The sequence below is a fragment of the Crinia signifera genome, chromosome 5 (assembly GCF_055691185.1).
Source record: "Crinia signifera chromosome 5, ASM5569118v1, whole genome shotgun sequence".
NCBI classification, from domain to species: Eukaryota; Metazoa; Chordata; class Amphibia; order Anura; family Myobatrachidae; genus Crinia; species Crinia signifera.
In genome coordinates this window covers 168,678,421-168,704,711 of record NC_139221.1, presented here as the reverse complement: position 1 = coordinate 168,704,711, position 26,291 = coordinate 168,678,421, and the positions used below count along the sequence as shown (strand labels likewise).

At 42.0% G+C, this 26,291-nt stretch overlaps 1 protein-coding gene across 1 annotated transcript in view; it reads left to right on the top strand.

Moving 5' to 3' along the window:
* Positions 1-26,291, top strand: part of EPB41L4B (erythrocyte membrane protein band 4.1 like 4B) — a 165,027-nt gene that overhangs the window by 118,777 nt on the left and 19,959 nt on the right. The window contains exons 9-13 of the mRNA XM_083188266.1: positions 969-1,057; positions 16,801-16,870; positions 17,289-17,458; positions 19,071-19,180; positions 20,991-21,021. Coding sequence (XP_083044392.1) covers positions 969-1,057; positions 16,801-16,870; positions 17,289-17,458; positions 19,071-19,180; positions 20,991-21,021 — 470 coding nt within the window. The remainder of the gene's footprint in view (positions 1-968; positions 1,058-16,800; positions 16,871-17,288; positions 17,459-19,070; positions 19,181-20,990; positions 21,022-26,291) is intronic.

Here is a 26,291-nt window from a genome sequence, read left to right as displayed (position 1 = left end):
TACGATATAACTTGGGCGCGTCGAGGAAAATTGTTTTGTATATGTGTGTATGTGTATATCTCAGCAGCGCTTTACAGAGAATATTTGAACATTCCCTGCCCAAGTGGAGCTGACAATCTATATTCCCTACCACATGTACATGCATACAGACATTCTAGGGTTAAGTTGTTGGGTGCCAATTACCCTACCAGTATATTTTGGATTGTGGGAGGAAACCAGAGGACTCGGAGGAAACAGATGCAAGTACGGGGAGAATATACAAGCTCCGCACATTGGTGGAAATCGAACCCATGACCTCAGTGCTGTGAGGTAGTAATGCTAACCATTACACCATCCGTACTGCATATATATATATATATATATATATATATATATATATATATATATAATATATTATATATTATATATTATCCCTCATCTGAATTATTCCGAAAACCTTACTTTCCAGAAAGTGAATTATTATTTTTTTTCCCCCGAAAACTTACTGGGGACCCCTGTAACAGCACTACTGAGGATATGATATGTAACTGGCACTAAATATGTGCAAGAAAATGATTGATTTGCATTCAAATTAAGTGCCTGAGATAGTAAACAAATTTTGTATCATGTTTTGAAGAACAAATTAAATATATTTGTGTTTTTTTCATGTGGTTGATATGTTTTATACAGCATAAATGCAAATGCTGTATAAATGAAAGATACTTCAAAATACATCATTGAAATATTAAAATATTCTGAAATACGGAATAATCCATTATCCAAAATTATCCTGGTCCCGAGCATGTTGGATAAGGGATACTCATTCCTGTGTGTGTGTGTGTGTGTGTGTGTGTGTGTGTGTGTGTGTGTGTGTATGTAAATATATGTGTATGTATGTGTATATACATACACTGTATATGTTGGTGTTTTTGTTAAGTAAAATTAGTTTATTCATTTTTTTTGTTTTGTTTGCCTTTTCTTTGTTTCAGGGCAAAGATGGTTGTGATTATGCCCTTGGACTGACCCCAACAGGCATCTTAATATTTGAAGGTTCAAACAAAATAGGCTTATTTTTCTGGTAAGGCTCACTTTTATTCCATTATTTGAATTAATGATTTTTTTTTATCACTCCAATTCAAAACTCCAGAGCCGAGATGTAATAGCGTTCTAATTTTAGACTATTTCACAAATAAAACAAATGTCTTCAAATCGCAAATGTAATATGAGGCGAATTGCGGTTAATTTACATGTTTTTTGCGGTGAAATCACACATTTTGGCCTGTTGGGAAATTCGCACAATTCAATTCATATCCAGATGTTTTCTTAATATAAAGTATACAATTCGCAAATGTAATAAGATGCAATTTTTGGTAAACGTTACCAAAAATCACCCCAAAAAATAGACCAGGTTCTGACTGGCGAATTTGACTGAACCGTACACAGATCAATGAGATCTGTGCATGATTCTGTCCCAAAAAATGCATAAAAGTAAAAAAATAAAGCATGGGGTCCCCCCTCCTGAGCATAACCATCCCCTGACTCAAAGAACCAGACCTGCATTTAGAAATTCATGAGATCCACAGGATTTCTAAAACCAGCACCAGGCTCAAGGGATGGTTCTGGTTCACAAAATACGGGGACAAAATGAGTAGGGTCCCACATATTTTGGCAACCAGCACTGAGCCCAAACAGCCAACAGGGTAATGCCATAGCCGGGGTAAACATTTTACCCAAGTTCCCCCAGCCAAAGCATTCATCCCCTGTCGCTGGTCAGCCCGGGCAGGGACCCTGGGGGAGTGGGGACCCCTCCAATAAAGTCCTCCCTCCAGAGTTAACCCTGCCTGGGCTGTCCCTGGTGTACCATAGCGTCGGGCACTGGGCTGTTTGAATGGTAAAAAATAGAACAAACTATTATGCATTGTTGTGGAACCGCATACAGCGACTTGGAGAACCACATGTCCCAGCTGGGTCTTGAATTTCTACAGAAATGCAAAACACACACACATAGAAAAGTAGAACTTGATTACAAGCAGAGCCCATACATTCTGATACTTACCTCCTTTGACACGAAGAATTGGGTCCCCTTTTCAAGTCTAATCCAAGTTTGGGGTACCTGTTTAATGAAATTGTACTCACCCGCCTGATAAACGCTGTGCTTCTATGATTGACGCTGCACCTATCCTTTACACACAAGCTGAGCTTGTGTTTTCATCTGTGGCTCCGCCCATCAGCCAATCATGAGCAGAGAATTCCTGATGGCCAATCATGATTGGCTGGTGGGCCAATCATGAGTGGCCATTAATTTACGTAGATTATTTACCCATTTGCAAGTGCCTCACGAGGATTCCCACTCCTCGGCTATAGTGTACTTGGATCCTTCTAAGGCATTTGACTTGTGGATAGGGATCTTCTTTGGGAAGTTATACACCGCATGGGTATAGGCCCTACATTTATTAGTTATGTTAAACTGCTTTATTCTGACCCGGTGGTAAGGAACTCTGTGAATAGATTTGTCTCCTCCCCATTTCTTCTGTATTGTGGAATGAGGCAGGGATGCCCCTTTTCCCCCAATTTGTTCGCAATTGCCATTGAACCCCTTGCCTGTTTGCTTATAAACTGCCCTGATAATCATGGCCTGAGGGTGGGGAGTCGGACTAGGGAAGACAAAATAGCACTGTATGCCGACGATGTCCTCTTATTTCTCCGGAATTATGGCCACTATATGCCATTAGTACTTGCTTTCATCAACAAAGACGGTAAATATTCTGGACTGATCAACTGGGATAAAACATTATGCATTGATCGGGAAGTCCCTGACTGGCCCAGACATCTTGATACCCTTACAATGGTCAAACTACTTTAAGTATCTGGGCATCCAAATTTCAAATGACTCCCATCAGTTTGTTCAAATAAACATAGATTTATTGATTTCTTATCTATGCACTAGGGTGGGGATGTGGAGTAAGTTGCCCGTGACTTTGACCAGCACGGTGAACTTGATTAAAATGGTCTTCCAGCCTAAACTGCTCTATGTCCTACAACAATCCCCAGTCTACATTCCATAGAAGGTCTTTAAAAATATTGATGACCTACTCTCCTAGCTGGTGTGGGCACATAAACATGCCAGACTGAAACTAGCTAGCTTGATGTGTCCTATAGATAGGGAGCATTTTAGGACCTACATTACTTTTATGTGCACATTCATATGGCACTGGCTAAATGACCCAGACAAATTGTTTTGCATGGGCAGTATCTCTGTCCTGCAATGAACCAAATGTGGAGCTCGGGGGGGGGGGGGGTTCTTTCTGGCACCTAATTTGGTTGTGTCCCTATGTTATAGACACTATATCCAGTACTGGCATCATTAAAAATATTCTAACACCCATAGAAACATAGAATTTGACGGCAGATAAGAACCGCTTGGCCCATCTAGTCTGCCCCTTTTTTTAAACATGTTACCTCAAACCATATTTGATCCTTATTTTTTTGTAAGGATATCAATATGCTTATCCCAAGCATGTTTAAATTGTTCTACTGTATTTGCGTCTACCACCTCTGATGGTAGTCTATTCCACTTATCTACTACTCTTTCTGTGAAGTAATTCTTCCTCACATTTCCCCTGAATCTTCCTCCCTCTAGTTTCAGTGCATGTCCTTGTGTTCTGTTGCTCCTCTTCCTGTGAAGAATGTCTCCCACCTGTACCTTGTTAAAACCATTGATATATTTGAAAGTTTCTATCATGTCCCCCCTTTCCCTTCCCTGCTCTAAAGTATACATATTAAGATCTTTTAGTCTTTCCTGGTACGTTTTGTGATGTAGGCCATGCACCATTTTAGTTGCTCTTCTTTGTACAGTCTCTAATGTATTTATATCCTTCTGGAGATATGGCCTCCAGAACTGAACACAATACTCTAGGCGAGGTCGTACCAATGACCTATACAGTGGCATTATTACTTCTTTCTTTCTACTGCTGATACCTCTCCCTATGCAACCAAGCATCTGACTTGCCTTCTTCATTGCTTTGTTACATTGCCTACCTGCTTTTAAGTCCCCTGAAATAGTGACACCTAGATCCCTCTCTTCCTCAGTAGTTTCCATTATAGTGCCATTTATACTATATTGAGTCTTTGGATTTCTGAGACCCAAGTGCATGATTTTGCATTTTTTGGCATTAAACTGTAGTTGCCATTCTCTTGACCATTTCTCTAATCTACCTAGATCCTCAATCATTTCTTTTACCCCTCCTGGTGTGTCTACCCTGTTGCATACCTTTGTGTCATCTGCAAAAAGGCACATTTTACCCTCAATTCCATTTGCAATATCACCAATAAAGATATTAAAAAGCACCGGTCCAAGTACAGTTCCCTGGGGTACTCCACTTGTAACCTTTCCCTCCTTTGACTGTACTCCGTTTACTATCCTGCAACCACGCTCTTATCCATTCAACTATCTTAGAATCCAATCCCAAGCTTTCAAGTTTATTTAACAGTCTGCGATGTGGAACAGTGTCAAAAGCTTTACTAAAGTCTAGATAAGCTACATCTACAGCCCCACCTTGATCTATTACTTTAGTCACCCAGTCAAAGTCAATAAGACATGATCTTCCCCCAGTAAACCCATGCTGTTTTGGATCCTGTAAATTTCTGGTTTTGAGATATTCTACAACTCTTTGTTTTAAGAGTGTTTCCATCAGTTTCCCTACTACTGATGTAAGGCTCACTGGTCGATAGTTGCTTACCTCTTCCTTGCTTCCACTTTTGTGCAGTGGAACTACATTCGCTGTTTTCCAGTCCTCTGGGATTACTCCAGTAGCTAGTGACTGGTTGAATAATTCTGTTATTGGTTTTACCAGCTCCCCTTTAAGCTCTTTTAGTATCCTTGGATGTATCCCATCTGGCCCCATTGATTTATCCACTTTCAGTTTTGAGAGTTCTGTGAGGACTTTCTCCTCTGTAAATGTACTTGTCTCTCCCTCAGTTTTCTGACTATACTTGCAACTTAACTGTGGCCCCTTCCCCTCTCTTTCAGCAGTGAATACTGAGCAGAAATAATTATTAATATTATCTGCTATTACATTGTCCCCCTCAAGAAAACTTCCACTCTCTGTCTTCAGTCTAATTATTCCACTTTTTGTTTTTCTCCTTTCACTTATATACCTAAAAAAAAGTTTTCCCCCCTTTACCCACTGACTGGGCCATTTTCTCTTCAGCCTGTGCTTTTGCACATCTGATTACCTTCTTAGCCTCCTTCTGTCTAACAAGTTACACCTCTTTGTCCTCATTCTTCTGCGTCTGCTTAAATTTCTTAAAGGCCAACTTTTTTGCTTTCACAATACTTTCTACTTCTTTTGCAAACCACAATGGCTTTCTTTTTCTTGTGTTTTTCCTAACTCTTTTGACACAAAGTTCTGTTGCTTTTAGAATTGCAAGTTTTAATTTTTCCCACTTATCCTGCACTCCTTCCAAGTTCTTCCACTCTGCCAAAGAATCCCTTACAGAGTTTCCCATCTCTACAAAATCAGCCTTCCTAAAATCTAACACCTTTGTTTTTGTGTGCGATGAGTCAGTCTCTGTCTTTATTTTGAACCATACTGCTTGATGGTCACTGTATCCCAGATTTTCACCCACATTTATGTCAGATATTCTGTCACCATTTGTAAGTATTAAGTCTAATATTGCGTCCGTACGAGTGGGCTCCCTCACCAATTGCTGGAGGGATGCTCCTTGCAAGGAATTCAGCATGTCCCTACTTCTGGTGGAACTTGCAACAGGCAGCTCCCAGTTTACATCAGGTAGATTAAAGTCTCCCATGATTATCACCTCTCCTTTTAATGCCATTTTATTGATGTCCTGCAATAGGCTCTTGTATAGTTCCTCTTCCTGACCTGGTGGTCTGTAGATCACCCCTATACGAAGAATCGCCTTCTCCCCTGTTTCTATGGTCACCCAAAGGGCCTCCGTTTTTTCTTCAATACTTTGTATTAAGGTAGTCTTTATATTTTTTTTCACATATATTGCAACCCCTCCTCCGATTTTTCCCATTCTGTCCTTCCTAAATAAAGTATATCCTGGTATAGCTATGTCCCAGTCATGATTTTCATTGCACCATGTCTCTGTAATAGCCACAATATCCAGTTCATCCCTTGTCATTATTGCAATTCGTTCTAGGATTTTATTTCCTAAGCTCCTAGCATTTGCACACATAGCTCTTAAAGTTGTGTTTGTGCTTCTCCTGCTGCTAGCTATGTTCATCTTTCTGCCTATATCTATTCGGTTTTGATCGGCATTATCTTCTGTTGCAGTGGATAGGCTTTCTGTTCCATTTGCCTGCAGAGACAATACCTCTAGGTTGGGGGAGCAGATTTCTTCATTCTTATTTGGTTCACTGCCCCCCTCTGCTAGTTTAAAAAGTTGCTTATGAAGCTTCCAAACTTCTCACTTAATATTCTCGTTCCCCTTGAAGATGGGTGCAGGTCATCACTTTTATATAAGGCTCTGTCTTGCCAGGTAGCTTGACTTTGACCTAAATATCAAAATCTCTCCTCGTTGCACCAATTCCTTAGCCAAACATTGAAGTTTCTAATTCTCAGAGTTCTATCTTCCCCTTGGTGTACTGGCAATACTTCTGAAAAAGTTACAGTTGTTGCCACCTGTTTTAGAGCAGTTCCTAACTTTCTAAATTCATATTTTACGGCCATGACTTCAGCATTAACCAGGTCATTTGTGCCTAGGTGAACGATGACATCCACCTCCCCATCTTTTCTTGCTGCCTTTACAATTCTTAGCATGCGTTCTTTATCTCTTGGAGCTGTGGCTCCAGGTAAGCACCTTACTTGTTTCTCTACTTTAGTAGCATTTCCCAGATTAACCCCTCTAATGATGGAATCTCCCAAAAGAAGTGCAGTCCTTTTTGGAGGTGAAATTATCCTGGTCCTACAGTTAGAAGAGGTAGAAGTCCTCATATCTTCCTGTTCTTTATTGCCTATGTTGGTCATACATAGTTACATAGTTACATAGTAGGTAAGGCTGAAAAAAGACTTGCGTCCATCCAGTTCAACCTGGTATAGATATCCATTGCTGATTTGGTAGGTTCTGGTATTTTACAGACAAATTATATTTCTTATTTGTACCTATGGATGTTTTTCTCCAGTAAATGTTTGTCCAACTTTGCCTTGAACGCATTTAATGAGCCAGCCGTTACCACCTCTCTGGGAAGAGAGTTCCAGAGTTTGACTGTTCTGACCGTAAAGAAATTCTTTCTACTAGCTGAATGAAATCTTTTTTCTTCTAATCTATACTCATGCCCTCGCGTCCTAGATTCCTTTCTAGTAGAAAATAGGGTGTGTGACAGTTCCTTATATTGGCCCTTGATATACTTGTACATGTTGAGCATGTCCCCCCTTAAACGTCTCTTTTCTAATGTAAATAGTCCCAAATTGCTTAATCTCTCCCCGTAGCTTAAATTCTCCATTCCCCTAATAAGCTTTGTTGCTCGCCTTTGGACTTTCAAACCTGCAAGAGCAGCATATGAGTTTTGCAGTGTGACCACTTGGGGAATGTGTCTGATGCCCTCTGTCAGTCTCTAACTTTCAGAGCCCACAGCAGTCCAGGCAGAATATCTTCTGGGGGCTCTCTGAGACAGTGGTGGTTGCAAGGACACAGACATCCTACGTATCTCCTCCTGCAGCAAAGAAAATTGTTTGCAGATTGGACAGCAGCCGAGTCTCCAGAATGTCTCCCTCAAAACAAATGCATTACATCCACTGCACTGCACCAGGCCAAACATTGTATCAGATGTATGGTAATAACAATAATATGTGTTTTGGCTTTTGTGTTCAAACTCACCTTTTTCTGTATTCTAACTCACCTGCTTCTGTTTCCAACTCACAAGTCACTTAAATATTCAAGCTTCACTTTAGTCTGCAAGCTTCTCTCTCAATGAGCCCATGGTTTGTCTATTGGCTGCAATTGATGAGGAAATTCTGGACTCACCGACTAGACGTTGACCTCTGCACCCTGTATTGACAGAACTTGTCTAGCTAAAACTTTGCCGTCTATACTCTTTTGTGGATCTCTAGTCAATGAAATGGTCTCTCATGAGAAGTTTACATACCTGGGCAGGAATGCAGAGACTAAGTACTTAGCGGTGTGGTCCAAATGGTTAGATTACCCCTACGCAATGCCTGTTTTCTAGTTGTCTGCTCGCCTACTATATGATGAAGCCCACGACTGCCCACCGCCTCCACTTAAAGCATATTTACTACTATACAATTGGTATATTTTTATACTTCTTTATACACACATTATCTCATGATTGCCTTTAAGAATGCACATACCAGTAAGAACCAGGGGCCACTACTTGATATGACATATTTGCTTTATTTACTTGTAATTTTGTTTATTTTTTCTCTTATTTTTCTTAAGGTGCCCATACACGATACAATTATTGTATGCAATTTGGACTAGATCACATCGCATATGTTGTGCAATGCAATGAGGTGTAAACTAATCTAGTACAAAAAGTATGTGCAGAACATACTTTTTGAGCAGTACGAAGGGATGTGCATGGGAGCGTGCATCACATTGCACCTGGCAATTGTACCGTGTATGGGCACCATTACACTGTTTAATTGTTTGGATTTGTTTTTGTATGTTGTAAAACCTATTAAAAATGTATTGCATTGAAAAAAAAAGTCTAGTGTTTAAGCACCTTTACATTTAGGCTACTGCAGTCCTCCAGTCCATAATTTGAGCACCAGGACTGGAAGACTCCACTGTAGACCCCTGACAAGTTAAGTTCACCACTGGACCACCTGAAACATTTTTCCACATTCAGTGTTGTCATAATGCCAGCATTATGAATGTCGACAAAAATATACCCAACTTCTCAAGATGCCTTAACAGTCCAGGTTTTAAGGATATCCTTGCTTCAGCACAGGTGCCTTAATTAGAGCCAAAGTCATTTGGATATATACATTCTGCTTAACCATGCACATGCTACAAGCCTAGACTATGGGCAGTATTCAATGAGAAAATTCTCCGTGTTTTATGGAGAATTTTTGCTTTTTTCGCCTTGGACGGAGCATTTTGCTCTCCAAAAGCGAGCAACCCTATTCAATGTGAAATATTCTCCGTCTTTCTAAGTGATTTTCTCCGTGTCTCTCCGTGTAGCAATTCTCCATCTTTTGATGGGGAGCTGGAATGTGAACTTTTAAACTAAAAGGTTTTTTTTTTTTAATTTTGGTGTCAAAAAATCAGGTTTTTTTTTCTGTGAAGGGGCATTTTATTTTTATTCATGTGCTTATAGCACATGAATATATATTTAATTTAAAAAAAAAATATATTTTTTTTTTTTACACAGTGCAGCCAGCAGGGGGCCGGAGCGCTCGAGCCGCTCATTAGATATTCATATATTCACTGCACCCGATCGTTAATATGCACGATCGAGTGCAGTGAATACTGGGTCCCCCGCTGGCTATAAGGGGGGGCAGCCTGTGCTGCCTGGGTCCTGGGGAGCCCCCCTCCCCACCACATTCCTCTGGAGCAGCCAGGGAGACTTTAATCTCTCTGGCTGCTTCCGTCCCCCGGCTCCCTGAAAGCTCACTGCCGCGGACGCTCGTCCGCTGCAGGGGTTAAGACTCGCCGCGAGTGGCGGCGAGCATCAGCCACATTGAATAGTGGATAAAGTGCTGTGACGGAGAATCTCCAAACATGGAGAATCTCCGCAAAAACACGGAGAGTGCATGGAGAGCGAAATAAAACGCTCTCCATGCACGGAGAATTTTCTCATTGAATACTGCCCTATGAGGGTGCCTTAATGACTGAGGGGTTGATGTATCAAGAAGTGTAAAATTTGCCCATAGACCTATTATTATATAGAGTATACTTGATAAATGTTTGCTTACATCCAGGGGCGGATCCAGGAAAAAATGACAGAGGGGACTCCATGATAGGAGAGGGTTTAGGAGGGGGAGGGGGGGGGGTGTTAGTGGTTCCAGTGTACTGTACATGGTAAGAGAGAGAGGAGAGCAGAGAGAGGTCGGAAATTGGATAAAAAATAGGCCCTGACGGTTAAAGTACACAGGCCCACCTTGGCGAAAGAAGTGAAGGATGTAGTTGTGCACGCGCCGAAGGTGCGTTCCATAAAAGGGGTGTGGCCACTCAAAAGGGGCGTGTCCTTGAGTGTAGTGTACCACACCATATACAACTTGTACACATTATGCAACTAAATACTAGACTCCATTATACTTGCCCCTTACACATGATGCCAAATGGAATGAGCCAAAATTCATAAAATACCACACAGATTGAGCAAAAATTCACAATATGCTTTATAAACAGGGACATTGGCGTGCATTAAAAATGTATACCATAATGTTCATTACATGTTAAGCCACATGCCATTATGTCCATTAAGTATTATGCCAAACACCATAATGCCTATTAAAAATTATGCAACATAAAGGTGGAGCGGGCCTCGCTCTTGCAGGGGATGGCGGAAGATTCGCCAGCCGCCATCGCAGCCAACTGTTCTGCACAAGATGCGTGCGCGTCCCCTTCCGACGGCCCTTCCCCCGCCTCCCCGATGTCCCACCTAACCCTGTCCGTCTCCCTGAAGCAGAGACGGACAGGGTTCCCGTCGCCCCGCCGCCCGGAAACTGAGACGCGCGTGCGTGTGAGATGCACACGCGTCTCAGTCAGATAGTCAGATGGAGCGCCTCGCCGCTGGCGGATTGCCAGCGAAGACAATCTGGCGATTCGCCAGCAAGAGGGAGGCTAGCTCCATTTGGAAGTGCTGCTTGCCTACATGCTCATTGCCAAGGGTTCCATGCTCGTTGCCATGTGGGATTACATGCTCTTTGCCAAGGGGGAATACATGCTTGTGGTAACTGGGGGACACCCGCCGCCAGGCAGAAGTGACAGCCATTGATAGCCGGGAAGAGAGCAGGAGGCTGCCCTGCTGTATTTAGAGTACTGCAGGTCCCGGCTATTTGAAATAATACCCCTATCACACCAGACAGTGAAAAACTCCATGTCGACCTTGTGAATGTCGACATAGACAATGTCGAACTAATGACCTTGTCGAACTAATGACCTTGTTGAACTAATGACCTTGTCGAACTAATGACCTGTCGAACTAATGACCTTTCGAACTAGAATCATGTCGACCTTTTCCCATGTCGACCTAGAGTCATGTCGACCTTTTAGCATGTCGACCTAATGGATTCGACCTAATGACTGTCGACCATAATGCAGTAGACCAAATGACCGCATCCCGTTCTGATTACATCCAATCTTAACACTGGGGAGAAGACTGGCTGGGAGTACTGGGGGCTTCTGGGATGTTCCGAAGCTGCTTGGAGGAGCAATGAGAGATGTCGTTTTCCCTGCTCCGGGGAGAAATACACTGCACGCAGGGAGTCTCAGACACTGGAAATCACTTACACACCTAGGGGGTTATTCTGCTTGGTGCGGTGGGACCGTACACGGTCGGATCGGGGTTTTTTATTCATCTGCGCATGCGTAACTTTCGCAATGCACAGGCGCGCCGACCTCACACCGCTCACGGACGGGTCTCTTCGTGCGAAAAAACCTGTCCGCAAGAGTACAGTCATTATGGGCGGCATGGGGGGCGTTTTTAGGGGAGCGGCCGAAATAATGAGGAAAACTGGGCGTACACGGGGTTGTGCACCAAAAATGTACGGTGCGACACCCGCTCGGTCGGCGAAAGCACTGTGCATTTTGGGACAAAAACAGGCGGATGCCAAAGATAGCTCCAGACCACCCCTAGAGATACTGCATGAGAGCGGACGCCTGGGTCTGCTAATTACTCAAACACATACACCTGAATGTAATAAGCAATGCTGCAGGCTATTAAGTGAAAACCATGATTTCACTACCTGCAAGCCACACACAGCCCTCAAACACATTGGAAGCGTATCTTTCTACACTTCTCTACAAGTAAAGGATGGGTTAATTTGAGGTAAGATTCATTGTAAGACCTGCTTATATATGTCAAGGTAGTTATTTTATAACCATGTACACCCATTCAGAAAGTGTTTTTGTATACTTTAAAAAGCAGGACACTCAATTCACAGGAGTCGACATGTGTCAACTTTTTCACTGTAACACAAACATACCAGTTTTTTATTAGGAAAAAGACACATAAACCACATCTAAGAGCAACAAGGATGTTTTTAGACTCAATTTCTACTTGCACTGTGGCGTACGCTCAGATATACGCAAGATGTCGGTGGGAAAACGGACGAGACCTGTCCATATACGGTGGCGTACGCTCTGTTGTACGCCAGTTATCGGTGGCTGAGAGGAGACCCGTCCGTATACGGTGGCGTACGGTCAAGTGTACGCCACTCCCCTTTGTCGGTGTTTGTGACCGTCCGTGGACGGACTTACGCTCACGGTCCGTATACGGGAAACGTACGGTGAAACGGACCGTATGTACGTTTCACCGCACCAAGCAGAATAAGGCCCCTAGTACCCTGAAAGCAGAAGACCTTGCTCCTGATGCTGGATGCAGAATATACTGCTTTTCTATAGAAATCACCACATCCCATATTCAGTCCTGAAAATCCAAGCAGCTGTGAGAAAACCCCAGCACCATTTTTTTTGTTTTTTACAATATCCTACCCACAATTGAGTTCCTCTTTATGTGTTCTGATTTTGTATTGTTTGTTGTCTTAATCTTTTTAATCTGCCCAGTTTTATTTTGTCTTAGTCTTTTTAATCTGCTCAATATTATTGTATCAATGTTTCACTTTTAAAAAAAAAAAATGAAAATCAAAATAAGAAAAACAATTATTAAAAAAAGAAAAGAAAAACCTCTTGTGCTTACCTGCCATTTTAAACTTCAATTGTATTGTGTTGGATACTGTTGTTTAGCCAAGTCACTTCTGATCATCAGTCAAAAAGTTAAATGGTACCGCAAATTATTCCCCTACTTCCCACTTTGCCTTAAAAAACTAGCTAGTGCTGCCTCACACAAAGGAGGAATCTCTAGGTGGTACTCTCTTCTTCTTTCTCCAGGACCGGAGCAAAAGTCCTCCTCAATTACACTGGGAAAGGGATTTGAACAAGATCCTATCAGATGAGGATTGGGATGGTGTGTTTAGGTCTTGCTTTAAGATCTCTCGATGTTTGCACCACTCTGAAATGTTCTTTAAGCTGATACACAGGGCTTACTTCACCCCGGAGAGGCTGCATAAGATCTGGCCGACAGTCTTGAACTTATGTTGGAGAAAGTGTGGACATGTTGGAAATATCTTCCACATTTTCTGGGAATGCCCGATGTTGCGGCCTCTCTGGGCGGATGTATTTCAGCGATTGAGCTCTATATTAAAACGTCCCATTACCGTAGATCCTGCCCTAGCGCTTCTACATATTTTCCCACTATCTATGTCTGCTGCTGACAAATACATTGTAGGCCATGTGCTGATTGCAACTAAAGCCACCATAGCTAAACTTTGGAAATCTGATGCAACCCCAACTATAGACTCCATCCTCAAGAAAGTCCATAAACATTACATATTCGAAACTTCTGGTGCTAGATACTCTAGTGCCCAAATTCAATACATATGAAATGGTTCGGCTGGTACCTTTATTGTGATGTGGTGGGCAGATCGAACTTGATTAGTGATATCACGGATTTGTCTATTCTAGCCTCTTAGACTTAGTTAGGGCTATATAGCTTTGTTCAAAATAAGCACTTGTAATACCTTTCCGTAGTAAGGGCCAGACAGCTTTTATATTGGTTCAGTTACTGGCATGTTCTATTTAGTGACATTTGTTCATACTCTCCAGATTGTCTATTTGTTTGTGATTTGATGCAATTGTATCGGCAATTTTGTATCTTTTGCTCCCCCCCCCCCAAAAAAAAATGTATTTTGGACAAAAATTTCTTTCAATAAAAATTCAATGTTGAAAAAAAAAAAAGTTAAATGGTAGGTTGAGTGCACTGATGCAATGGGAAAGCAGTGGAACTACAGGATACTGTATATAGATAGAAAAAGATACAAATTAAGCACAATTGTATTGAGAGAAGAGAACTAAAGGCCTTCCTCTTGTATTTTAGCAACCACCCACCCTCAAACTACAGTATATATTTATATAATAATTTGCTGGAATCACGATCGTGGGAGTGGTGGGGGGATGGTAGGGGTTAGCCTTAGGTGGGGGAGGGAGGCTTGAGTAGGCCAGGGGAAAAATGTAAGTATAGTTACCGAACACCTGCCGGAATTACCGATATCTGGAGGTAAACGCCGGCATTGGGTCCGGGGTTCATCTGTATGTATAGCATGTGCTATATGGACAAAAGTATTTAGACAACTTGCCATTACATCAACAGACACCGTAATGGCATTGCATTCAAATACATATACATTAATATGGAGGTGGTCCTCCTTTTGCTGATATAACAACTTCCACTCTTCTTGAAAGGCTTTCCACATGTTTTCGGGGTAAATGGGAATTTGTGCCCATTCATTCTGACGAGAAGGCCTGATTTACACAATCTCCATTCCAGTTCATCACAAAGGTGCTTCATGGGTCACGATTCTGAGTGGGCCAGTCAAGTTCTTCAAAACTAAACTCCTCAAACCAGGTCTTTATAACCCTTGCTTTGTGCACATTAATGTTGGAATAGAAAAGGGCCTTTACCAAACTGTTGCCACAACACCAAAACGATTTGGTATGCACGAGCATTAAGATTGACCTTCACTGGATATAAATGGCCTAGTCCAAACCCTGAAAAATAGCCATATACCATTATCAGCAGAACGTTGCCCACTTTTGCGCCTTAAGGTGGGCATACATCGAGCCAATTTTGACCGATTTCGGCCGATTGCGATCAATCGGCCCGATAAATCGGACCAAATCGGTTCTTCATGACATGGGGTCGGGTCCGATGCGTGGTCCCGTGCGTACCGGACCCAGCCCCAGGGGTCGGACCGGCGGGACATACGATGCTTAATAAATCAGTCGGCGCTGGACAGTCAGTCTCTCTCCACTGTCCAGCGACGTAGCGGTGAGGAGCAGTGGGGGCAGTCAGCTGGGGAGGAAGCAGCGGGGCGCAGCAGCTCGTTACCAGATCAGTGCTGGGGCGGGCGGCGGTGACACTCAGTCTCCACTGTCTACTATAGCGCTGTAGTGGGCGGGCGGCGACAATTACATCTTTAAAATAATGTGTCAAATGACTCTCCGGCATTTGATTGGCTGAGATAGAGCACTCTCAGCCAATCAGCGGCCGCGGAGGGAGGCCACTGATTGGCTGAGAGTGCTCTATCTCAGCCAATCATTAGCCGGGCAGTCATTTGACATGTTATTTTAAAGTTGTAATGGCCGCGGCTGCCCGCCCGCTACAGCGCTATAGTAGACAGTGGAGACTGACTGTCACCGCCGCCCGCCCCAGCACTGATCTGGTAACGCGCTACTGCGCCCCGCTGCTTCCTCCCCAGCCGCCCGCCCCCACTGCTCCTCACCGCTACGGTGCTGGACAGTGGAGAGAGACTGACTGTCCAGCGCCGACTGATTTATTAAGCATCGCAGCTCCCTGTTATTTTTTTTTACATGTGATAAATTGCATGCGATTTATCACATGTAAAAAATGGCACATCATGTCCTAAATCGTATGTGAGCCTCACGGGGAGCTGCTGGGCGGCTCGGAGGAGAATTGGGTCCGACTTGTCCTTAGGACAAGTCGGCTCTATGTATGGGGGCCTTTAGAAAGTGGTCTTTCACTTGGTCGCTGAGTTGCTGCTGTTCCTAAAAACTTCCACTTTCTAATAATATCACTTACAGTTGACCATGTAATATCCAGCAGGGATGAAATTTCACAAACAATCTTATTTCAAAGGTGGCATCCTTTTGTATAACAAATGTTTGCAGATGGAGACTCCATGTCTAGGTGCCTGATTTTATACACCTGTGGCAATGGGTCAGATTTAAACACCTGGATTCAGTTAACCGGTGTGGTCAAATACTTTGTCCATATAGTGTATAAAATATTTTTATTTTTTCCATTTGCAAGAGGTCTTATTTAACAGCAAATGAGAAAACTGGTCCATTATTATTTACCGATATTTATGCTGTTTAATAAGTTTTTCCAGCATGCGGCTTTGCCACACGAACTACAGTTTCTGTTGCACTGTGTACCCAAACAAGCAGGGACGCCACTGATGCCTATGTGAATCTTTAATTGTCTGCTTTAGGGAACACTAGCTACAAACATATATTTTTTTTTTTTTTTTTTTAGCTTTTTAGGGATATTGCTGATTATTATAATGTTGCTATTGTTTACTCTGTCTGTTGTTGGGGCTTCTTCCTATGTTTCATTTTTTTAACGGTTAGAGTTTTTTTCATGTTTGTTACGTTACTGTTCTCAACTAAATTCATTTGGTTAACTAGTTGGCAATAACTATTATAAATCACTTTGCCTGATACTTTTCAAATGTCGGATTGCTGAGGGTTACTCTTAAGATTAGAGTAAACAGACACATTTGTTTGCATTACATCTATGCAAACAGGCACATTTTAGCAGAGACACTTTGACCTCACGCACAGCTTGTTGTAGAAAGTTCTGAAAAGAATATGCACAAGTAAAAGATAGAACATGGTATACTATATGCTATTTGGAGACATCAAACCGTGTAAGTGGGGATAGAGAAAGTATAATGTTTTTTCAAACATGAATTTTGTGATCTAACTTGATAAAATGTCTCTAAATGTCTTTAGGCTAATGTTTAATTTACATGGTACAATATAGTATTTGTGACATTAAAGCATTTTGTTGTCCTTTTTTGTTTGTAGGCCTAAAATTACCAAAATGGATTTCAAAAAAAGCAAGTTAACCCTAGTAGTCGTAGAGGATGATGAGCAGGTAAGTACATTTGAAATGTATGCAATTTGTTTGAGTCTTTGGGGGTATTCAATCCAGGATCACGGCTGTCGATCCCTCCCAACAGCCGTGATCTTGGCCCATTTGCGACAGGCAGGATTTAATGTCCTGCCTGCCAATTGGCGCAAAGTGGTGTGGCCACGAAAACGGCCGTGGATTGTCGTTCTGCAGCCGAGATCGCAACAATCCAGCACCATTATCAGCAGAATGGGCCCGACAGCTTCTAAAGTCAGGCCCGTTCTGCCATGATCCCGCTTCATTGATGTCCCTAAAGACAGCATTGAATAGGGAGCTGCTGCTATTTCCCCCATCGGGAACAGCAGCGGCACATTGAATACCCCCCTTTAAGTACAATGCAATGACATCATGTCACATGACATTACCTTTTTTCTGATTATAGGGAAGAGAACAGGAGCATACATTCGTTTTCCGCATGGATAACTCTAAAGCTTGTAAACATTTGTGGAAATGTGCTGTGGAACATCATGCGTTTTTCAGGCTAAGAACCCCAGCAAATACTAAACCGGATCGATCTGAATTTATTAGATTAGGATCAAGATTCAGGTTCAGGTAAAACATTGCTTATGCAGATTTGACTACAGTGATGTCCATGTTTTTAACTACTGTGCTTGCTGTAAGGTTACTATTAAACATGGGATTTTTTTCATGGAGATTCTCTAGGAAGACTGAAAGGACTAAAAAACTAATTGTGGATGTGTTAAAACTGGTTGATCAATGTAAAACATATAGGTACCTATTTTTTTGCTATGGTACTGTTGGGATGCTAAAAGGTGAGTAACTGCTATGGGTTAGCGTTACACCAGGGATGGGTGGGAATTAGGTTTTGTCAGCAGAAGGGCACGTGGAGGTTTGGCTGCGGGGGGGAGGGGGGGGGGTTTAGGCTGCAGGTAAAGAGGGCTCGGGTCAGGCTGTGGAGAGGAGGTGGTCAGTGGGAGGGAAAGTATACTTACCTAACCCCTGTCGGGATTTCCTGCTTTGGTGTGCCGGCATAGTTATTCTGACTGCCGGCACTGGTCTGCTGGTCATCCATGTCTCACACACACACACACACACACACACACACACACACACACACACAGGGGTCACTACCAGCCTACCCACACACACATGCATACAGACACAGGACAGTGTGTTCTCCTATACAAAAACACAATGCCAGTGTGCTCACACACACTCTGACAGGGGTCAGTACCTGAATACACACACACACAAAGGGGGCAGTGCCAGCTCTAATAGATACACCCGGGGGTTACCTACAAACACACATTGGAGTCAGTGCCAAGCTACATATATTACAAAAACACCACACTGCTGCCTACACACAGTCAAGCCAGTATGGAGCTGCCGGAGCAGCCAGAAATAAATGTACTAACCTGTGAATTGAGCACTTCTACTCCTCCCCCAGCCTCTCCTCCAAGCTGCTTCCTTCCTGTGCTAACAGTAGCTCCCCATCACTCTCCCCCTCCTCTGTGTGTTCAGCCTGCAGCTTCCACCATGCAGGGGTGACCCAAAGACTACGCAGTGCTGGTAAAGTCTCCCTGGAGGCTCTGCTGGGCGGCAGCTAGTCCAAACTCAGCCCCCCATCACGCCGGACTAGCGCATGCGCAGTCCGGATTTTCAGACTGGACATTGTATATGTATATATATATTGTACATACATACTTTGGAGCAGAGAAGGGAAAGGGGGGACATGATAGAAACTTTCAAATATATCAAGGGTTTAAACAAGGTACAGGTGGGAGACCTTCTTCACAGGAAGAGGAGCAGCAGAACAAGAGGTCGTGCCCTGAAACTAGAGGGAGGAAGATTCAGGGGAAAATTGAGGAAGAATTACTTTACAGAAAGAGTAGTAGATAAGTGGAATAGCCTACCATCAGAGGTGGTAGACACAAATACAGTAGTACAATTTAAACATGCTTGGGATAAGCATATTGATATCCTTACAAATAAAATAAGGATCAAATATGGTTTGAGGTAACATGTTTAAAAAGGGGCAGACTAGATGGGCCAAGTGGTTCTTATCTGCCGTCAAATTCTATGTTTCTCTGGGGGCTAAAGCGGGAGGCTCCCGCAAAATGCGGGAGTATCGGCAGGCATGTGTAAGTAACTTATATTTGAAAAATCGTGTTATAGTACATATAAATATATTTCTCTTTTATAGTGGGCGGACGGAATACCAGGCAACGCATGCCGGAAAGTTAAGAAGGACTAGTACTTTTGAAAGGCGTCCTAGTAGACGATATCCATCAAGAAGACATTCCACTTTTAAAGGTTTAATTTTGTCAATATTTATTTTATTATTTTGCAGTCTAAAGGTGCCCATACACAGTGCGATGATCGCAGCTGTTATGGGCTGGATCGCATGCGATCAGAAGGCAGTACAAAAAGTATGTGCAGCACATACTTTTTGTGCTGTGCAATGAGATGCCCGCTGGAGCGCGCCTCACACGGTGTAAACGCACCATGTATGGGCACCTTAACACTAATATCAGTCATTAATACTCACAACATTAAAGTCCTTTTTAGCATGGAGACAGCCAAAGTTCATAATTTGGGTAAAACAGACCTTTATTGTTGAGTCTAACTCGCAATACAAAATTACTGTTTTTATTAGATACTGGACTTCATCTAGGGCACACGAGGTTACAGAGATGGTAAAATGGAATATTCTAAAATATTTGTTTCTGAAACAGATTGTTTATAGTGACGAAAAACTATTTATTCATGTTTATTCATGTTCTGTGTATTGTAATGTAATGCTATGCTGTAATAAACATGAGTTATGATAATATCATGTAGGGTATTTGTTTCCTTATAATGGCATGCGATGCGACCGATGCGATGTCTGTGATTTTACATAGAAATGCATGGTAAAATGTAAATCGTGTCGGTCGCATCGCATGCGGCCAAAAAATCGCATGCGATGCGACCGACGTGATTACCGATTTTACATAGGGAACAATGTTAAATGACCCAATTGACCCGAGCGGACGCGGAATACGAGCCCGAAGCATGGCGAGCGGACGCGGAATACATGTTAAGTAATCCGCGTCCCCTCGCGGGGCTCGCCACGCTTCGGGAGCGTGTTCCGCGTCCCCTCGCGGGGCTCGCCACGCTTCGGGAGCGTGTTCCGCGTCCCCTCGCGGGGCTCGCCACGCTTCGGGCTCGCTGCGCTCGCCACACTTTCTATTCTCAACTCGACGCCGACGTGGATAGTGGGGGTATGAAAAGGTCGAAGGACGCGTACCGCCGCGTGCTTGCTGCGCTCGCCACGCTTCGGGTTGACGTTGATCGTGGGGTGGCGTTAACAATTGGGGGGGCCATTTCACACTTCAGGGTGGGTATTTGGGGTCTGTGGGCCATTTAACATTATTCCCTATGTGAAATCGGGTCAATTGGGCCATTTAACATTGTTCCCTATGTAAAATTGCGGTAATCGCGTCGGTCGCATCGCATGCGATTTTTTGGCCGACGCGATTTTTTTCCTTGCGATGCCTAAGATCAAAATCGTGGGTGCCCTTCTAGGAAACAAGTACCTCATGTAGTGTATTGCTGGATATTTTTTGCAATGTTGGGTTGCAAGAACCTAAGAAACCAGAAATGGATGAGGATGAACACTTTTGTACTTTATCGGAAGTTTTAGAGATCGGTTACAGATTAGATGTAGAGGTGCTGGTTCTTTGTGATGTTATGGTATAAAGCAGGGGTAGCCAACTCCAGTCCTCGAGCGCTACCAACAGTTCACGTTTTCCATCTCACCTCACAGGTGCACTCATTACTGACTAACACGTTTTAAAAGATCCACAGGTGGAGCTAAATACTTCACCTGTGATTCTGTGAGCAGACCTGGGAAAACATTAACTGTTGGTAGGTCTCGAGGACTGGAGTTGGCTACCCCTGGTATAAAGGATTAGGATCATAAAAATGCATCCCAATCTGGTTATGATGTTAGGTGTATGAGTGCATTGGAAATTTGACAGTGGTGGTGCAAATGTAGAATTATTATTTTTTTTTCAAATGTTAGCAAAACAAATGCTTTTCAATAATAAACAAATGTAATTTTTATGTTTTCTTTCTCCAGCTAACAACCCAATGAAAGCCCCTCAGCTCTGGTAGGTGGAGTGGAACTAGGTTGAATGCATAATGTTATACTTTTCATAATTACTGACAATAAATTTTCTTTATTATTAATAAGCATATCTGTTATTGGGTCAAGTGTTCCTAACAAAACTAGTAAATCTGTCATTGACATTACCATTTTTAAACAAACCTAGATTAAATACACTAAAACTATTCTCCTAACCAGAGCAATGGCACTGTATGTCTTTTTGTACAGATACATTCTCTTGATTAATACACTGTATATTAATGTCTGACTGCTGAGCTTAGCACACCTTGAAGCCCTGAGGATATCTTGTGCCAGAGTATTTAATATAAGGTGCAGAGAGGAATGGAGTATAAACGACAAAGTGCATCCTGAATATTTTCTGCACATTATTCTGGCAGGGCCTGTCAAGGCTGTGTCACTTCTGTAAAACACACACGAGATTGGATAAATATTACTCTCTGGGAATCCGTTATACACAAAGCAGATGTGACTGTTGTCTGTTGTAAGTGAAGCGCCATATGTCCCCTGTATTTACTAGGTTATTGGAGGTTTTGGCTTAATATGACATATTTCTACATGGTTTAGGACTGCACAGCAGTTAAGTAACAGTAAAATATGCTGGCAGCACAGTAGTCACTTACACTCTGGTTTATAAAAGACATACTATGCATTATAGTGAACAGACAATGCATAGGTAACAGGGGCAGATGTATTAAGCCTTAACCAGAGATAAATCCAAGGGTGATAAAGAGAGATAAACGTCCAGCCAATCAGCTCCTTACTGACTTTTTTTTTTCAAACACAGCCTGTAACATGGCCATTAGCAGGTGATTGGCTGGACATTTATCTCTCTTTATCACCCTTGCATTTATCTCTCATTAAGGCTTACTACATCTGCCCCATTGTATTAACCTTTTACGGTTCTTTTAAGGTGCGCTGTAAATTTGTCTACTTACAAATATATCATACAGTACTAGTACAGCTTAATGGAAGTTGTCATTAGTACATTTCCATAAATAAACACTTGATAAATGAAGCCCTCCTTGGTAAAAAAAATAAATAAATAAATAGAACACTTTGTAAATCTATGGAACATATCTGCATTTGTTTCTTCTACAGTTGTGTCCTCCCCTGTTGTCGCTGCAGCTACATTTAATGGCCCTTTTACTTGCTCCTAGTCCTGAGTGTGCCATTCATTTTTTTCCTAGCACTGCACCCACGATTTTTATCTTATGGCATCTTATGCATCTTATGGATGCATAAGATGCATCTTATTGATCTCATCGCATTGTATATCAAGTATATAAGATTTTGGTTGTTTTTATTGTATGTACAATATCGCATCGCATTGCATCCGATATATCGGATGCGATGCGATTTTCTTTTTTATTGTATATGATTCATATGATTTTTAATTGTAAAAATACCCTTAAAATGTAAAATGAGCCCTCAATAACCACCATTAAAGCCACCGGCACTATCAACGCCAACCCGAAGCGTGGCGAGCGCATCGAGCCCGCGAGGGGCGGCGGTACGCGTCCTCCGACCTTTTCATACCCCCACTATCCATTTCGGCGGGGAACTGATATTATATAATGTGGCGAGTGCAGCGAGCCACCGAGCCCGAAGCGTGGTGAGCCCGGCGAGGGGACGCGGAATACATGTGAAGTAGTCCGCGTCCCCACGTTTCAAGCTCGGTGGCTCGCTGCGCTCGCCACACTATATACAATCAACTCCACGCCGACGTGGATAGTGGGGGCATGAAAAGGTTGGAGGATGCGTACCGCCGCCCTTCGCGGGCTCGCCACGCTTCGGGGTGGCGTTGATAGTGCCGGTGGCGTTAATAATGGTTATTGGGGGCTCACAATTTTTGTCTTATGGCATCTTATGGATCTCATGGATCTTATGGATGCATAAGATGAGATCCATAAGATGCGATATTGTACATACAATTAAAAATCTTTTCAATTGTTTGTGATCGCATAAGATTGTATGCCTTAATTAAGGCATACAATCTTATGCGATGGGCGCCGTGCTAGGAAACAAGTACCTTTTCCCCTTCTTATTGTGTAAATAAGACACACACAATCAGACTATGCTAGTTAAATTATTAGGCATGTGTGTACTCTGACTGCGGCTATATCGGCATACAAAATGTCATGTTCTAGTGTTTGCCAAGGACCTCTTACACATGATTGAAATAAGATGCATTTTCAGAAAAAAAATTGCATGAGTGCCGGTGGCTCTTATGCACTTTTTGCGTCAAGCCCCCTAGAGTACAGAGGCTAGAGTCTAGACAATGAATGATGCATCTTTTTGTTGTTTGAAAATAGATAATCGCATTAATTATCTACTGATATAAGAAAAGAAATACAGGTCAAACAGTGTCAAATACACACAAAAAAAGAAAATGTAAGGAGGGAAGCGCATGTATTGTATTGAACAACATCCAGCCAAATATTGGTTATTATGAACAAGAATGAAAAATATAACCAGCAAAGCCAAAAGCCACTATTGCCATAGGTATAGCAAATGGTCAGACTGGTAGTTTTTGATTTAATGAATTTAATAAAATATTTATCAAGCTTGGATAGCGATGAAGTGGAAAGTGAAGATTATTACTGTTTTTAATACTGTATGTTGAGCTTGAGAAACTGCAGGGACACACAGGAGGCCATGCAGAAAGACCGCTAGACACAAATAAGAGATTGGTTGATAAGAGAAAACAGATAATGTCCCTAAAGTAGTATTCCTTTCTTCACAGCACAGCCAATCCAAGTGCTGCCAAGTGGGCTTTGTCCGCTAATTACATACGGATGTGTCGACACACATCTACCCTCCTTGCATGTTAAACAGCCCTTCATGACATGACTCGGTAGCACCAAGTGTCTGTCTGTACAACTTTTTTTTTAAATTTATCCGAAGACTTACAGTACAAGCATACCTTGTTAATTAAAATAATATGCAGCATGCCTTTATTGTGTGTGTGTGTGTGTGTGTGACGGTAACTGTATCTGCATACAAAATGCGAAATTACAGTGTTTTCCTTATTCGCATAGTGATGAGAGTAGGACACATTTTTGTCCAGAAAAGCAGCATGTTAGCTGAGTAGAACAGGAACTGTGGGTTCACCAGGCATCTTGCAGTGCATGGCATATAGAGGCTTTGTGTACCAAGGCTCAAATAATCCATATGCATACCAGATTATCATCTGATCATGTGTCTGGCTAACAAATATTATAGGGGTTCTGTATAGTTGTTTCACTTTAGTTCCCCTACTGTTTCTAGTGACCATCAGTAAACCACTATCCACTAAACTGCAACACATATCAACAGCAGAATGTGATAAGTAAATTAGGGGCAGATTTATTAAGCTTGGAGAAGAGATAAACTGGAGATAAAGTGGAGAAAAGGTAAAAGGAGATAAAGCACCAGCCAATCAACTCCCAACTGTCTTTTTCAAACACAGCTGATTGGCTGTGCTTTATCTCCTTTTACCTTTTCTCCCTTTTATCTCCAGTTTATCTCTTCTCCAAGCTTAATAAATCTGCCCCTCAGTCTGACATGCTCTATTTTTGATGAACCCATGCTGAGCCTTCATTTGCTTCTATGTGGAAGTCAGTAGGGGGTTGGAATTAGGGAAATCTGTTAATGTAATACTTCTTGATTTCGCTAAAGCTTTTGACAAGGTGCCTCATAAAAGGTTATTAATAAAACTAGGTAACTTAGGGTTAGGAAATAACATTTGTAATTGTCCCCGATTGTACAAAGAGTTATTAATCCAGAGTGTGGTGATAAATGGCATACATTCCAGCTGGGGTAAGGTCCAAAGTGGATTCCCACAAGCTTCAATATTAGGACTCACCTTGTTTATATTAATTAATGATATAGGTAGTGACAATAGTGAGTAAGATTGCAATATTTGCAGACGGCATGAAATTGACTAAGAAAATTAACTCAGAGTGAATACACTGCAAAGTGACTTAATTAAACTGGAAATGTGGAAAATGTGGTTTAAAGTTGATAAATGTAACTCCTTATGGGAACAAAAATGAAATAAATAAATAATAGAGTTATTATAGGGAATTCTGCTGTAGAGAAGGATTTGGGGTATTTTTTAGATCATTATTTGGGTAATAGTACACACTGCTCAAGTGCAGCAGCAATAGCAAACAGGACACTGGCATGAATTAAAAGGGGAATGGATTCAGGGGATGCCAATGTGATAGTGCCTCTTTACAAGGCATTGGTGAGACCACACTTGGAATACTCCCGTGTTCAGTTCTTGCCACTGCACCTTATAAAGGACATAAATGAATTGGAACAGGTACAGAGAAGGGCGACTAAACTAGTAAATGGTCTAGAATCACTAGAATACAAAGATAGGTTAACCAGGCTGAATAGGTTTTCACTGGAGAAACCGAGGTTGAGAGGAGATATAATTAGCATGTTCAAATACAGAATTCCATCTACATCTACCAAAAGGAACGGGTAGATGATTTGTTCTCTAACACGTCTATACTTCGAACACACGGGCATGTACTGAGTCTCAAGGAATTTCCATACTGATTTAAGAAAATTCTTCACCATTAGAGCTGTAAAATTCTGGAACTCATTGCCAGTGGGGGTGATTTACAGCAACTACTGTTAATTGATTTAAATCAAAACTGGATGCATTTTTGGCCACAAAGGAAATGCTATAGATATGATTTACTGTAGGTTGAATTCAATGTACTAACATCTTTTTTTCAACCTTAATTACTATGTTACATTACGTGACAAATTAATTTTAATTAAATATACATTTAGGTCCTTATTCAGATCATATCGCAGTACAAATTTGTTCTCAAAATGGACAAAACCATGTGCAGTGCAGATGGGGCAGATGTAAAATGTATAGAGAGTTAGATTTGTGTGAGTTATTTTGTTTCTGTGCAGGGTAAATGCTGGCTACATCATTTTTACATTGCAATTTAGATTTCCGTTTCAACACACCACACCCAAATTTAACTCTCTGCACATGTTACATCTGCCCCACCTGCAGTGCACATGGTTTTGCCCATTTTGAGAACAAATTTGTACTGTGATCAGATCTGATTACGGGCCTTTTTCTTCTGTTTTCTTGATTTCATTAATGAGCCTGTGCTATTCTTGTAAGTATCTTCCTCAAGCTTTCACATACAGGGGACAACCCACGTAGCATGTTACCCACCAAAATTTTCATGATCCACAGAGCACCCAATGGGACCAGCAACAGACTTAAAATTGTTCCTC